The following is a 13,578-nucleotide window of genomic DNA, read 5'->3' on the forward strand; positions in this document are numbered from 1 at the left end:
CTAGAGAGAGTCTCAGCCATCTTCAAGCAAGGAAATTTTACCTGCCCATGTGTATAGGAGGTAAACTCCTTTCATCGTCACGATGTGTGATGATCTATCTCCTAAGGCGTCGAACAACATGCGCCGATTATTGAATTCCTGTTGTTCATCCCGTCTCATTCTAGAGATTGATTTGCTCCTTGGTCGTAAACCGGAGAGAACGAGCATACGATACGGGATTACCCAACAGAACATGGAGATCTGGTGTTACCTGGTATCTATAAAACACTCCTTAAATCTACAATTTCTTCCCAATCTTCAAAGTGGTCCAGATACATTACAAAATATTCACAAATTCATAAACTCACAAAATCATCTCTACGAAAACTAAGATCTTGTAAGAATTGAGCTTGCTCATCACACATACACACCTTCCACCATGAAGTTTCTCCTAGTAACAACACTCTACTTCGCCTCTGCAATCGCCGCGCCCAACCACTATACCTCTCAAACTCAAATCATGAAAGGTATCTCATCTCATCTCATCCCATCTCATCCCATCTCATCCCATCACCAGAATCCCTCCCCCATCAAACATTCAGTCCACCCAACTAACACCCCCAAATCAGACGACGGCGAAGCCCCCACAACCCCAAACACAAACATCTTAGTAACAATTGGTCTCATGAAAGGAGACCCCGTACACGCAACATGCGCTGGAGAATTTGGTACGTCATCCTCTCCCACAATCATGCATATGCTTTTGAAAATCAACTAGTAGTACATACATACCTATACCTATACCCAAGAATAAACTAACTAACAAAATTTTATTTACTCACAGAATTCTGCTCCCCAATGAATAACATCCCCTGTTGCGATAACCGTATCTGTACCTACTGCCGAGGAGATGCTGGAGGAAGAACCATTTGCCATAATAATGCATGCCATGATTAAGGCGAATGGGGATCCGGATCCGGAGCACTAACCTTAAATTATTGAAAGGGGATATCGATTGGGATTTCATTCAGGCAGGAAAATGAGAGGTGAGGGTTATCTGCAAATGGAATTTTGATTTTTCGGGTTCGAGTATGCAAATGGGATGATTACGAGCTGAATTGCTGCTAGCCAGTGGATGTTTGTGGATGGAGGAAATATAATGGACTGTTATTTACAACGATTTTGTGTATTTGAAGGTTCTACACTCTTTTTGAAACGTCCGTAGCATACTTGCTCGGTCATAATGAATTTCTATGTAATCTCATATTCTCATTGTATTTCTCATAATCACAGCTCATACAATCATTTGTGCCAAATTTCCATAGTTTCACCAGCTTCATTTATTAAAATATAGGAAGATGTACAAACCTTGCTGTTCTTTAATAAAATATCGTAATCCAATCTTGCCAATTCTACAGAATACTTCCATCAATTGACCGAGAACAATAGATTGGTCATCTATATTACACACTTGCATCAACTAGACAGGAATCATAACTTCAATACTTCAATAGTTTAACCTAAGCTCAACACCGTTCCTGCAATAACACACTTCAAGAATCCGACCCTAGGTCTCAGCAGCTTCACTCCGCTGACAAACTTGCAGTTCCAAACCCATCTCTTCTGATTTAAGGCATAAGTATTAGGTAAGCCCCCTTCTTTACCAATTCCGTGACTAACTAAATCACTATCAATCGATGTGATGCGACATTCTTTCAAAAGACGGGTAGTTATAATCAGCGAAGCGGCACAATTCACCTACCAAAACAAATACATCATATGAATAAAAATCAATGGTCTTTGGTAGGATGTGGAGATTTTCAAAATTTTAACATCATTTCTTATTGCTTCGTCACTAGATTTCCAGAAATTATGCTTTGCGCATTGCTCAAGAGTCCAAACTAGTAGACTATGCAATATTCTCTGACCTCTCATATTTAGTTCCTGTAATAGTTCTCATCCTCTCCCGTACTCCCCTTTTGACTGATCCATTACCCCAAAAATACGAAAATAAAGTAAAGGTTTCTCCGAGCACCGTTACCATAAGCATGCTCTTTAACAGCATCAAAAAACCACCACTAATAATCCCATCAACTTTCCGACGGCAAATAAACCACATCTAAACCTTTTCATCCAGTCTGACTTTTTGGTTACCATCACCACTAATTGGCTCCACTCTTTGTTCCTCACCCATAGTCTCGGCAGCACCTCCCCGAACATATTCCTCTTTATCCAGATCTCTGTACAAGAAGTAAAACCAAATTGCCAATAAAGTTCCCGCCACCGCTGGTGCAACATAAGGCCAAATCAAATATGGGTCCGCTAAACTCGGGGTACAAGCTTGTGCAATTGCAGCAGAGAGAGCCACCGAGAACAAATACATAGAAGTAATGAGACCTTTCATATTCGCAGGAGCTCTGGAATATGCGAGTTCAAGAGCAGTGACGTTGGCGAAACATTCCGATATTCCTCCTAGTGACCACTGAGGAAGTTGCCACCAGATACTAATTGGAGCAACGCCTGTTCCTATCTCGCAGCCAGTGGCATAATATCCACAAGGAGATGTCTCATAAATTCTCCATTGAGTGATTGCACCAATAGCAGATGACACCGCGGCAATAAGAAAACCCAATGTTATTCTCTTGATAGGACCAAAATGGATTTTGTAACGACGTAAAAGAGGGTAAAGGCCATAGGAAAGGAGAGGTATGATAAAGATAACCGTAAGAGCATTAAAGTTGTTGAGAAGATCGTTAGGTGCATCATTAGTTACCATCGCTGATCCTTGGGATGTTGTGATATTTCCTATACCACCATCGTTCAAGTTGTAGATTGGAAAAAACAAGAAAATGGTGCAGGCTTCCAGAGACCTCTTGACATCCTCGACAAAAGCGTCGGTCCAGTCCATTTGTTTGCCCTTATGATCACCAGTAATAACTTGTGCAGCGAGTACAGAAGGTTTTGCAGCGTCGAGATAACCTTTACGACCAAACCCTTTAAAGCTATTTCTTCTAATTGCGGTACCAATAACTCTGAAGAATTTTCCAATATCACTCCCTTGTGGCGGATACTTGACTAATCTCTTATTCATTACCCATAGCAATACTGGCAGTAAGAGGTAAAGAATCATTGGTAATCCAAAGGCCAACCAAAATCCAACTTTCTTTTCAGAATATGTTGTGGCAATACCAAAGAATGCTCCGACATTCACCATACCATAGAAAGCGAGAGCAAGTTTCTGGGCAGTAACTTCTGGGTCAAGAATAACTTTTTCGCCATCGGGTAGAGTTTTAATGATGAGTCCTTTTTGTGTATCTTGGTCGAGAAGCATTGGAGAAACATTACTCTTGAACAAACCTGTAGCATTGATTAGCATTGTAAAATGAAATGAATGCAGCAAGACATACCAGCTCCGAAAGCCAAGGTTATAATTCCAATGACGAAAGGTGCCATGCCATGACCAGCTTGTAATACACTAGGAAGGGCTCCAATGACTAAAACAAGATGCGCAACTCCAAAGACAATCACTCCAATACAGATAGTTTTGAAACGTCCTAGTTTTGTATCTGCGAGCCATCCTCTGTAAATTTATTTAGCAAGAGACTGTGGAAAGCGGGAAATAATTGAACGAACCCAAAGACAGGAATTGTGTATGCTAAGAATTTGAACAAGAGATTAAGCGCGGATGAAACAGTTAGACCTTTACCCAAAGCACCTGGTGTTTGCTGTGTACCTGCGGGTGTTGCACCAGCGCCATTTCCTCCCTTCCTATTATTTTGTCAGCTTAAACACGTATTTCGAGAGGTATACCCCGAACGTATAAACACATACGGAAGTGGAAATTGAACAAAGTTCGAAAACACAAATTGGCAACCATAATAGCTTGCGCGCTCTGCAAATTCGACGAGACAGATCATGTAAGCAGTCCAAGGAATTGAACCAGAGACTCTGCGAAGAGTAGTTCTCTCTTCCTCAGTAGGTCTCAGTAGCCCATCATGGTCGAGGGAGGATTCGTGATCCAAAGCATGAATTTCGCTCGAAATCTTGGCATCAAGATTATCAGGCGCACTTGCCAACAGACCAGTTTGATTCACGGGAGCAGTCGTGAGTGCATCGGTCGTAGTAGCAATAGAAGCTGATGGTTTTGGTGTTAGTTTAGGTTCTTTGCTGGAATACAGAATACACACTCATGTTTAATGACTTTAATGACTTTAATGACAAGTTTCGCGGTAGGATCCGAATTAAAGGTCGCAATGTGGTTCGAGATGGCCAAATGCGGTACGATCAAGGTAAAGTATCATCAACAAGTATGTCTAGAACTCAAGAAGCTGAAAATATGGGTCGCAGTACTGCTCACCGTGGCGAGATGGGATTGATTGATAGATGTAATCACATTAATCAACTATGGGATGATAATAAGGGGAAATTAGAAGATATATGAGGGGTAGCACGACATAGCGTCGAAATTCATTTTCAGTATCATACCACCAATAGAAAACTTGGCATGAGAGCTTCAACCTTGGTATTTGACGTCGTATTCACATGTCACCAAGGTTACACTTCTAGCTCATCAGGTCCAGACGATAGCCTTACCTACCCCAGTTCTAAGTTGAAGAGCTCGCCATCTAGTGTCTACCCGCCATGGTCGCTATCGTGCAAGATATGATAACCTTAGTTCATGGCCCAGATTCCCAAGAAGCCTTCTCGGACCTGTACCTGAATCTGGAAAATCAGCATTATCGTTCGAGATACCTACCGTGCCTCATGATCATGGAGAGTATCAGCCTCTCTTGATGAGGAAGGTGGTTAAGAGATGAGAGACGATTCTCGAAAATTTCGCGGTCTTGGGCTTTTGCGCCGATGTCTTGTCGTAACACAAAATGATCAAATAAGAATTATTCGTGGTACAAAATTTCACACTTGTAATTGGTGGAGCACATTAATGGCTGTAATGTAAGGCTATCCAAGCACTCGCCAAGGATGATAAGACGAATCAAAATCCAGTGTGCTATCCTGGAAACGCAGGGATGAAAGCAGCTCGTAATGTCGATATCGTTGGAACTAGTTCTTGGGACTGTTGTTGAGCCAAGTGAAAAACGGTGCAATCCTTTCACGTTCTCTCCAAAATCTCAGTGGTGGAGCAACATCCGCGATATGGGAAGCGATAATTAAATGTTCAAACTTGGCTTGGGAGTCATGTCAGCGATTTACATGACCAATGAGTATTTTGCTGGTATCGTCGTCTTCTCTCTGGGTAATTTTCTTATCACTTGGACCATTAAACTCTGGGATTTGGTTATAACTCCAAGTTGAAGTCCAACAATGTTAGATTTCGTCCATGGATTCCATGAATTGGCGAGACGGACATGGGTTTTGAAGTCAGAAACAACAAGTTAGGCAAACCTTTGATTTCTATGAAGCCATAGCAAGATCTGTGAAAGAGCAAAGTTGTTTGTAAGGAAGAGAAGATGTGTAAGGAAGTGAAGATGATGAGATTGAAAAGGTTGAAATGAAATCTACGAGTAGAAATTAGTGACATTGCGTTTAGGGTCTGTATTGCACACCCTAGAGTAGCCAGAGGTTCGGTCACAGGTAAAGTCCGACAAACACTTACTTTTACTCCGTACGGAATTCGCTTCACCCCGCAAATATGCCTACGGAGTACATACGGAGTACATACGGAGCACATACTCGAGTACTTTTTTCTCTGCGGTAGTTTGGATCTCGGGCAACTATGTACCTCCTTCATTCCAGCAGCTGCAAAGCTTCTTTGAAATTTGTAAAATTTCTTAAAAGATTTGATCATGACTGGATATTATTGATTTTCCGGAGTCCGAATCCGGCTACTTTTATTACCTTTTAAAGGAGACATTTCTTCACGTCATAATCTACTGTACTTGACCTCCAGATATAAACCTTTCCATTCTACTTTAAATCTGTGCATTTCGTCTCCATTTTCCTCAATTTACCACATTTCATTCACATCTCCAAAAATGGTAATTCTCATCACAGGCGGTACAGGGAAGACTTCTCTTCAACTAGCCCATCATCTCCAATCCGCATCCATTCCTTTCCTTCTCGCTTCTCGAAAAGCTGAATTGACTGCTCCTCCGGGAATGCAAGCTGTTAAATTCGACTACACAGATCCATTAACTTATCAGTCTGTTTTCTCTTATAAATTTCCGCATGATGAAGTCATCACAGGAGTTTATCTCGTTGCTCCGGCAATTTCAGATCCAGTGCCGGCAATGAATGCTTTCATCGATGTGGCAGTCAAAAATGGCGTGAATAGATTTGTTTTCTTAAGTGGTAGTGATTTGGAAAAGGGAGGTGAATTCACTGGGAAGGTTTGGCAGCACTTGGATAATCTGGGTGTAGAACACTCGGCTCTGAAGGCTACTTGGTTCATGGGTATGTACTTCTCCATCCCACAGAATTCTTAGACAAGTTTTGTTAATCAATCTGAAAGATAACTTCGTCATATGGCCATACGTTCAAACCATCAAGGAAGAAAGTAAATTCTTTTCCGCTATGGGAGATGGTAAAGCCCCGTTTGTATCAGCCAGTGACATTGCCAGAGTAGCAATGAGTGCACTTACCAGCAAGACTCCCCTGGATAATGAGTACAGAGTCCTTGGACCTGAATTACTTACTTATGATGAGGTATTTTTATTCTTCTTCAGTCTAGATCAGCTGGCTTATCAATATTAGATTGCTGCAAAGTTGAGCAAAGGTCTCGGACGAACAATCACCCACGTCAAGGTCACGCCTGAGGAGATGATACAGTGGTATATCAGTACGGGAACGCCTGAAGACCTTGCAAATTATTTGACCGGATTAGAAGTTATGACTGCTAATGGTGGAGAAGTGAGGGGGAATGATGTGGTAGAGAAGATTGGAGGCCACAAACCAAAGACTTTTGATGAATTTGTGTTGGAGAACAGGCATAAGTTTTGATTTTAAAAAGATACGAAGTAACCATATCGCCCTTACACTATCAAGTTCTGCCGCCTATCGTACAAACTCAAAACTATCAATCTTGACATTGTCTTCGTTAAAACTCTCGATCTCGAACTTTGTGATTGCTACACCAGCAAACCAAAATGAGTACATGATCTTGACTCCCAAATCTGCATCAAGGCCTTCCCTTGCTGCAATTGAAATCACATTCAAGCCGCTCTTGTCTACGACGAGTCCATCATTAAAGTCAAGGACATGATGTATTTTGTCTGCTGTCAGTTCGCACTTTTGACCAACATTCCAAACTTCAATTTGGTTCTTGCTCTCTCGAAGTCGATAGACTAGTCTAGAGACTAGATAGTTCTGGGCTTTGTAATGCGGTATATAAATGTATTCAAAATCGGAATTGGGATCTGTCGGGTAGCGGGGATGAAATGAGCTCATTTCAAATGATTTATCTGACCGGGCGTTCGTGTTAATCCTCCAGTCTCCTTGGAGCCCACGAAAAGTAGCTCTCGCAAAGGCGGCACTACCCTTGAATGAATCTTTAATCGTCTGCTGAAGTTTCAACATTGTTTTCTCTGCTTCGCTGATGTCGCATCCATCATCCACATATCTGGCAGGGGTCACCATCCCCTCTCTTTCGCCCCATGCTAAGTTGATCTTTTTGAGTCCCAACTCACGACAGATTTCCTCCATTAATCCAGGGTAATCGCCGAAGAAATTTTGAGGAACCGATAGTGGATCCTTTTTCATCACAACCCTGAGCTCTTCCATGAACGCGCGAAGCTTTGAGGACTTCGTGCTCTTTGTTTCATTCTGAGCGGGAGTGAAAAGCTGTGTTTTCGATGTTTGAGCCCATTTCCTTGCGATCGTGCGAGCTTGACTTTCCAAAACTCCCCAGTACGAACCATCGAAAAATCCCATTAGAGCCAAATTACTTGGGGAGTCTTGCGAGCTAGTCAAGCAATCTTGGGTTAGTAGTAAAGGAAGCCGAGGATAAGAAGCGTCATAGCCAAGACTATCTTTGATTTGCTCTGGCAGGAAATCGAGAGCGGGTGACGAAGAGAACCCCGTTGCGTACACGACTGCTGCAATTTCGCCTATTTTGACGTGCTCGGATTGTGATACTATTGTGGCGTGCATCAAATTTCCCTCCTCCTTGTACATGTAAGATAGTATCAAATAGTAGAAAGCGGGGTTGACTTACTAATGGCTGTTCTACCTGAGTAATGCGGCCAAGTACCTGCTTAATAGCACCTGATCTGACAAATTCCACATATTTGTCACCGACAACAGCATACGGTGCTCCAAATTTATCTCTATCAGCTTGGACCACCAAGTTATCGTCTTGTGCATGTGCTGTCCCGGACATAAGCATCGCAAGCGTATCTTTCAGCTTCTTCCTCTTTTCTGCATTTGTAAATCCAAAATTGAAAGAGATTGGATCGTCTGGTCGCGAAGATAGGTCATATAAACGCGAATCCAGTTGCATAAAGGTTGGACAATTCTCATTCCCGGTCCGAACAAACGAAGGTATGGAAACAAGTGGGTGCGGCATGGCATGAATGATGTCCAGTGGTTGCGCCCCAGAGCCAACAGGTGAATGCCGAGCGTCGGACATCTGCATCGCTATCAAAGAAGCTACTTCACCGCCCGAATGGGAGCCACCGATGACTAGAATTTTACCCATCGTTGGAGGTTGATTTGTGAGTGATAAGTCTGAAAGCTGACGATACTGGGAACTGTGCAAAATGGTAGGTAGGCAATCATCATTTTCTGTGGTTGTACTGTGGCATGAAAACGGTTTTTGCCTGGCTTTGGAGAAGAATCCTGATGCAATGATCAGATAATCAAAAATATCCTCTCTTTCTGTCCAATTATCACCAGCGCGTGTGATGGTTGTGATTTTCCATCTTTTCTCTTGGTCAAATGGGGTCTGTAAGTATTCAACAACCTTAACATAGGTTTGAAGAAAGATAACACCGGCTGGAATGTATTTCGCCGCGTAAGTATTCAAGTATCGATTGACTTGCCATGCTTGAGGATAAATATTGGCAGGCGGCTGCAACTCGAGGCTGTCCCAAGCTAGGTCCGAGAAACAGACCGTGAATTTGGAAAGATTAGTATTCATTCCAGGATTTATGATCCCGTTGCAGTTTGATTCCACAGCCCAGAGACCGCCGACATTTGTGCCCTGCTCAAATACTGTGACCGTTGGGGCAGGCCCTTCTGAAGACGAGTGTAAGAGGGTTTTGGCAGCAACAAGTCCCGCTGGGCCTGCTCCGATTATTGCCACTGAAACCATGGTTGTTCGTGATGTTCTATCTGCTTTTACTATGATTTAGTTTATTGGCATCGATGTTCGGTACTTATAGAGTAGGATGACACTACTGTTGGACTATGGCAAGATGCAAGAGTGACTTATCATATTACTATGATTGGCTGTGTGACAAAGATCCACTTTACGAGCCATCAGCGGTCTCCCCTGCAGGAAATCGAATTAGAAGAGAGAATTGATTGCTTATCATTGCTTTGCAGTGGTTCCAGTACGACGCCGGAATTGAGAATGATTGTTTTCAGTCATTTTTGTCACAGACATCAGTGAATTCTACCCGGACCTTACGGATATTGCCATAAACATACCAATGGCAGAGCAGCAAGACAAGGCTTCAACGTGATTGGTTTTGACATTCTTTCCTTGTAATATATTTTTGTTCATTGGTAGCTATACAACCATCTTGTTCATCACCTTGAAAGGCAAACATGCATTATCCATAAACTACGAGCCTTCGTCCTTTTTGATGAACCACAAATTCAATCACACAACATGTGCCTCCGCATGATTTCCCAACACAGATTGAGTAGAAGCAAGACTATATGCACTTATGTCGTCCATCTCATGGGGTGTTGATGTATTTCGTATGTTATTTTTCCGGGTGCTCCTTGTCCCCCGCATTCCTTGGTATGAGGTTGATGGTTCAGGGGTTTTCCGAAAAAGCAATGTTCGATAGGTGGGCAGAGCGCAGACCATGACGGCAATAGTTGGCTCGCAAAGAGCCCAAACAGCATTGGCATTTGGGAAAGTACTCTCATAACTTCCAACCGTGTATATAGTTCGGAGGATGTCGAAAACGATGTCAATAACTACTAGAGCAGCGATAGCAGCTAGTCCCAGTTTTCGAGATCTTGACATCTTCATCGCCCGTAGCATACCTAATGGTAGTGTCATCGCTGATGGAGATCATGTTAGATACGTTCGACTAGTGAAAGAATGACGCAGTGAATATTCGCCTTACTTATGATATCCCCGGTTGTGTTGAGGACACACCACATAGTTTCGAGAGCAACGATAAGTCCTTCAGATATGGAGTTGCATGCATCTTCAAAGCTTCGTCAGCTGGGATTTTGAGTTAAAAGGAGAAAATTCTTACCAAGATTTTCAAGTTGAGTAGGAGTTTTGCATGACCAAAAAATAGCCAAAAATGTTGCCAGAAATGAGATTAGAGTATACGCCGCAACAACGAACCACCATTTTCGAAAACTATTGGATACCGAGAACAAAGCCCAGTATAGAGATAAGAAGGAGGCTTTGACCAGGTAGATTGTTACCCAAAAGAAAGCGACGTTGACGATGCTCACATTTTGTACGTAAAGCAGCTGGCCATCGCTTGGAAGGTAGCCGCCAATACCCAGAGCATACAGTTGGTAGTTGTATTGAATAGGAAGATAAATCTGATATGTTACAATGAAACCGACTAAAGCTGCAAGAGCAAATCCGTTGAAAGCGTCGTCTAAATGTAAACGTTTTGTTTTTTCCCATCTGATGTAGAAGCGACCAAAAGTGATAACAGTCGAAATGCAGAATAATGTCCATGCTAATGCCTACCATGATAGTCAGCGTTGAATAATTGGCTAATTGATTCAGAATGCGGCCCCTTTACGTTGAGATTCCTAATTGGAATTATTAGTACCATATTCCTTGATAACGGACGTTGACTAGCTATGGACAAAACACAACACAAAGACTATACGCGAGGAGATTAATAAGGAGGTTTAGAGAAGCCAGTGTACGAAGTGAGCAGAATGTGGTACTTGTGGGAAAAGAAAGGTCGTCTTCATTTTCTCAACTCAGGTCCAAAAAGCATGAAACCGGACTCGTGCCACCCAGATGTTACCTCGCCGCAAATTTCTTGTATAAGGGCATACTACACAATCCTACAGTTTGATCAGAGTCCCCTCCAGTAATGATATCGCGGATGTAACACGCAGTCTAATTTTGGCATGCGTTGAGAAGAAAATGTATTTTAGAGGACGTAATGTAAAGGTAAAGGAGTCATATGGACTAGAATAATTCCGGTTTGGCTATAACCAGTAGAAAAATACCTCACGCCTCCTAGATAAAGCTTCTTGCAAATCTAAACCTAGAAAGACTTTTTGTCCGGGCTGAAATAAGTAGGTATATACCTGTCTCGATCATGTTTATTTGTAATAGTCTGACAGAATTCAATTCTTGAATAAGCTGATGTACTGTGCCGCGCTCAACATCCACGAATAATGCGTGCTAGACGGAGAACTGCCGAAGATTCCAAATCCGGAAGGTTGTAGCCGTTGGCCCAAGAATCTATTTTGAAAGGAATCCTCCGTTATTATTGAATGACTGCTGAGTCTTGACACCTTGATATTCCAAATACTAGAGAAGACACTCGCTGGTTGGATAGGTAGGTACACGTGGCCCAAGAGGAAGTTGCCGGGGCAATTGCAAGTTGTCTTTCGATTCCTTTGCATTAAAGAGACCAACTCCGCACCAACTACGACTCTGTTATCATTGACAGCCGGGGCTGACAAGATTGGCATCGGCGAGCAAGGACCCATGTTTTGCACTTTCTATCATCCGATGCTCATTCTTTAATTTGGGGTCGATATTGGTATTCGTAGATACTACTGAGGCTTCCGTCTTTCTTAGTCAAACTGGTAATGTACTCATTAAGGTAATGTTATCTTTACATTTATTGCTGATGCAGTGGAAAGTGTGTGGTTTGTGGTCTAGAGTTTGTGGTTTGTCTTTTGTCTCCACGCTTAATATCGGCAGCTTCCGAGCACCCCTTGTAATAAATGCGAACGGATAGTGGGGCAAAACCGAAAGATTATACGCAGAAGCAGCCGGTACGTACGAGTTCACAATGCTGCGAGGTGCTATGTACTGGGCATGGGCAGTGTTGTACTACTCCATGATCCAATGCAAGTGCATTGATCGGTTCTACGGCAAATTTCAGATCAAACAGCCATGAATATTTATGGCTGTGATGGCCATCCATCGGCAAGAGGATCAAATGGCGGTTCCTCATACTCCATTACAGAACCGTCCTTAGGTTTTTCAAAGTATAATTTAGGCAGCTTGGAACCATCAAGGGCTTTCCTCGAGACGTATCGTTTGACAGATTCAAAATCTCGACATTGTCGTGCTGTATTAAAGTTAGGATGCGGAGCGTCGTGCCCTTTCAGCCAGTTGTAAGTGATCAGATGTACATCGGCATCGCACATCAATTTATGGCGGAGCATATCGACGCAATGATCTAAAGGAATCATATCATTATTAGGCAAAGAAAGAGATAATAAAAAAGCGTTAAAGGAAAGATAACATACCCATATGTTCATGCCATTCTTGGTTATTGGTTCTGATTTTCCTTGCAGCTTCAATGTAATAATCTGGGTATGTATGTTGCCAAAGTGATTCCTGCGGGGGAACCTGTTAGCTAGGTACTGCCAGGTGTCAAAAGGTAACGCTGATTTACTAAACAATGCAATTGATGAATTGCTTCTACGAAAGCCATTCTGCCACCGCCATATTCTGCTGGAACCCTCACGGCATTTTTGGAAGCATTTAACTTTTCAAATGTCGCCTCTGAAATGCTGATTGCGCCATCTATTACCACATGTTAGTCCTGAGGAAGGAACATCCGACAGACGCCTTACAATCTGTTAATTCGGCCCAGGCGGCATCAACAGCTGGGGATGGAGGACCTTTGAAAGGGGACGAGGATCGATTGACGGTACCAATTAAACGCTCATAATGATGGACATCTGGTATGGACCCCATGGTGATAGCTTTGGTCAATTAGCGGGGTGTATATGAATAATAGCACGTTAAAAGCCAAACTTACTCCATTGAAATCTGTCCTCCATACAGTTCGCAGGTAAAGATCTTTGAATGATGAAAGCTTTTGCTAGAATCCCTAGTGATGCAGACAGCAACGCAATGTGCAGTATCCAAGGCAAAGTCTTCTTGAAGGCTGACTTTCGCCCTGCACAATTGCTTTCATGAAACTTAGGCGCTCTATACTGCAGTAACACTTCAAAACTCGGTGTGGCTTCTTCGTCACCACAATGAATCTGATCTGAAGAACGAAGGAGATTTTCTCGTTCCATTGTATCGCACCTGGAGCTGTGAAGTTAAGGAGTATGCTAAGAACATCAAACTTTTGGATTTAAAGGCGCATAGCCAGTATCTGAGGGTCGTACTAGAACAAAACTTATCAGAAGCTCAAAGAAAATAAGTTACCGTAATGATTAGCGACAACAGAAGCCAAAGGAAGTTGGCTTATCAGCGGGGAAATCATAGTTTGAGTCAATAATATG

At 42.6% G+C, this 13,578-nt stretch overlaps 7 protein-coding genes across 7 annotated transcripts; 2 read left to right on the forward strand and 5 right to left on the reverse strand.

The window, feature by feature from the left end:
- Positions 1 to 813: 813 nt before the first annotated feature.
- SS1G_13844 (predicted protein) lies at positions 814 to 930 on the reverse strand (the record flags this gene model as incomplete). Its single annotated transcript, XM_001585225.1, has 1 exon — positions 814 to 930. The coding sequence occupies one exon, from the start codon at positions 928 to 930 to the stop codon at positions 814 to 816; it is 117 nt and encodes a 38-aa protein (XP_001585275.1).
- A 1,168-nt stretch (positions 931 to 2,098) lies between these two features.
- On the reverse strand, positions 2,099 to 4,170 carry SS1G_13845 (hypothetical protein; the record flags this gene model as incomplete). The annotated part of the gene is made up of 5 exons (XM_001585226.1): positions 2,099 to 3,336; positions 3,387 to 3,559; positions 3,613 to 3,747; positions 3,811 to 4,114; positions 4,167 to 4,170. 5 exons carry the CDS (start codon positions 4,168 to 4,170, stop codon positions 2,099 to 2,101), a joined length of 1,854 nt encoding a protein of 617 aa, XP_001585276.1.
- An 852-nt stretch (positions 4,171 to 5,022) lies between these two features.
- Positions 5,023 to 5,151, forward strand: SS1G_13846 (predicted protein; the record flags this gene model as incomplete). The annotated part of the gene is made up of 1 exon (XM_001585227.1): positions 5,023 to 5,151. The coding sequence occupies one exon, from the start codon at positions 5,023 to 5,025 to the stop codon at positions 5,149 to 5,151; it is 129 nt and encodes a 42-aa protein (XP_001585277.1).
- Positions 5,152 to 5,972: 821 nt separating this feature from the next.
- SS1G_13847 (hypothetical protein) lies at positions 5,973 to 6,936 on the forward strand (the record flags this gene model as incomplete). Its single annotated transcript, XM_001585228.1, has 3 exons — positions 5,973 to 6,390; positions 6,449 to 6,642; positions 6,691 to 6,936. The coding sequence occupies 3 exons, from the start codon at positions 5,973 to 5,975 to the stop codon at positions 6,934 to 6,936; spliced, it is 858 nt and encodes a 285-aa protein (XP_001585278.1).
- A 940-nt stretch (positions 6,937 to 7,876) lies between these two features.
- On the reverse strand, positions 7,877 to 9,247 carry SS1G_13848 (hypothetical protein; the record flags this gene model as incomplete). The annotated part of the gene is made up of 2 exons (XM_001585229.1): positions 7,877 to 7,897; positions 8,150 to 9,247. The coding sequence occupies 2 exons, from the start codon at positions 9,245 to 9,247 to the stop codon at positions 7,877 to 7,879; spliced, it is 1,119 nt and encodes a 372-aa protein (XP_001585279.1).
- Positions 9,248 to 9,760: 513 nt separating this feature from the next.
- SS1G_13849 (predicted protein) lies at positions 9,761 to 11,814 on the reverse strand (the record flags this gene model as incomplete). The annotated part of the gene is made up of 5 exons (XM_001585230.1): positions 9,761 to 10,173; positions 10,374 to 10,733; positions 10,829 to 10,893; positions 11,118 to 11,147; positions 11,741 to 11,814. The coding sequence occupies 5 exons, from the start codon at positions 11,812 to 11,814 to the stop codon at positions 9,761 to 9,763; spliced, it is 942 nt and encodes a 313-aa protein (XP_001585280.1).
- Positions 11,815 to 12,234: 420 nt separating this feature from the next.
- On the reverse strand, positions 12,235 to 13,039 carry SS1G_13850 (predicted protein; the record flags this gene model as incomplete). The annotated part of the gene is made up of 4 exons (XM_001585231.1): positions 12,235 to 12,515; positions 12,586 to 12,676; positions 12,735 to 12,865; positions 12,916 to 13,039. The coding sequence occupies 4 exons, from the start codon at positions 13,037 to 13,039 to the stop codon at positions 12,235 to 12,237; spliced, it is 627 nt and encodes a 208-aa protein (XP_001585281.1).
- Between the last annotated feature and the right edge of the window lie 539 nt (positions 13,040 to 13,578).

The sequence above is a fragment of the Sclerotinia sclerotiorum genome, genomic scaffold (genome assembly GCF_000146945.2).
Source record: "Sclerotinia sclerotiorum 1980 UF-70 scaffold_27 genomic scaffold, whole genome shotgun sequence".
In the NCBI taxonomy this organism is placed as follows: Eukaryota; Fungi; Ascomycota; class Leotiomycetes; order Helotiales; family Sclerotiniaceae; genus Sclerotinia; species Sclerotinia sclerotiorum.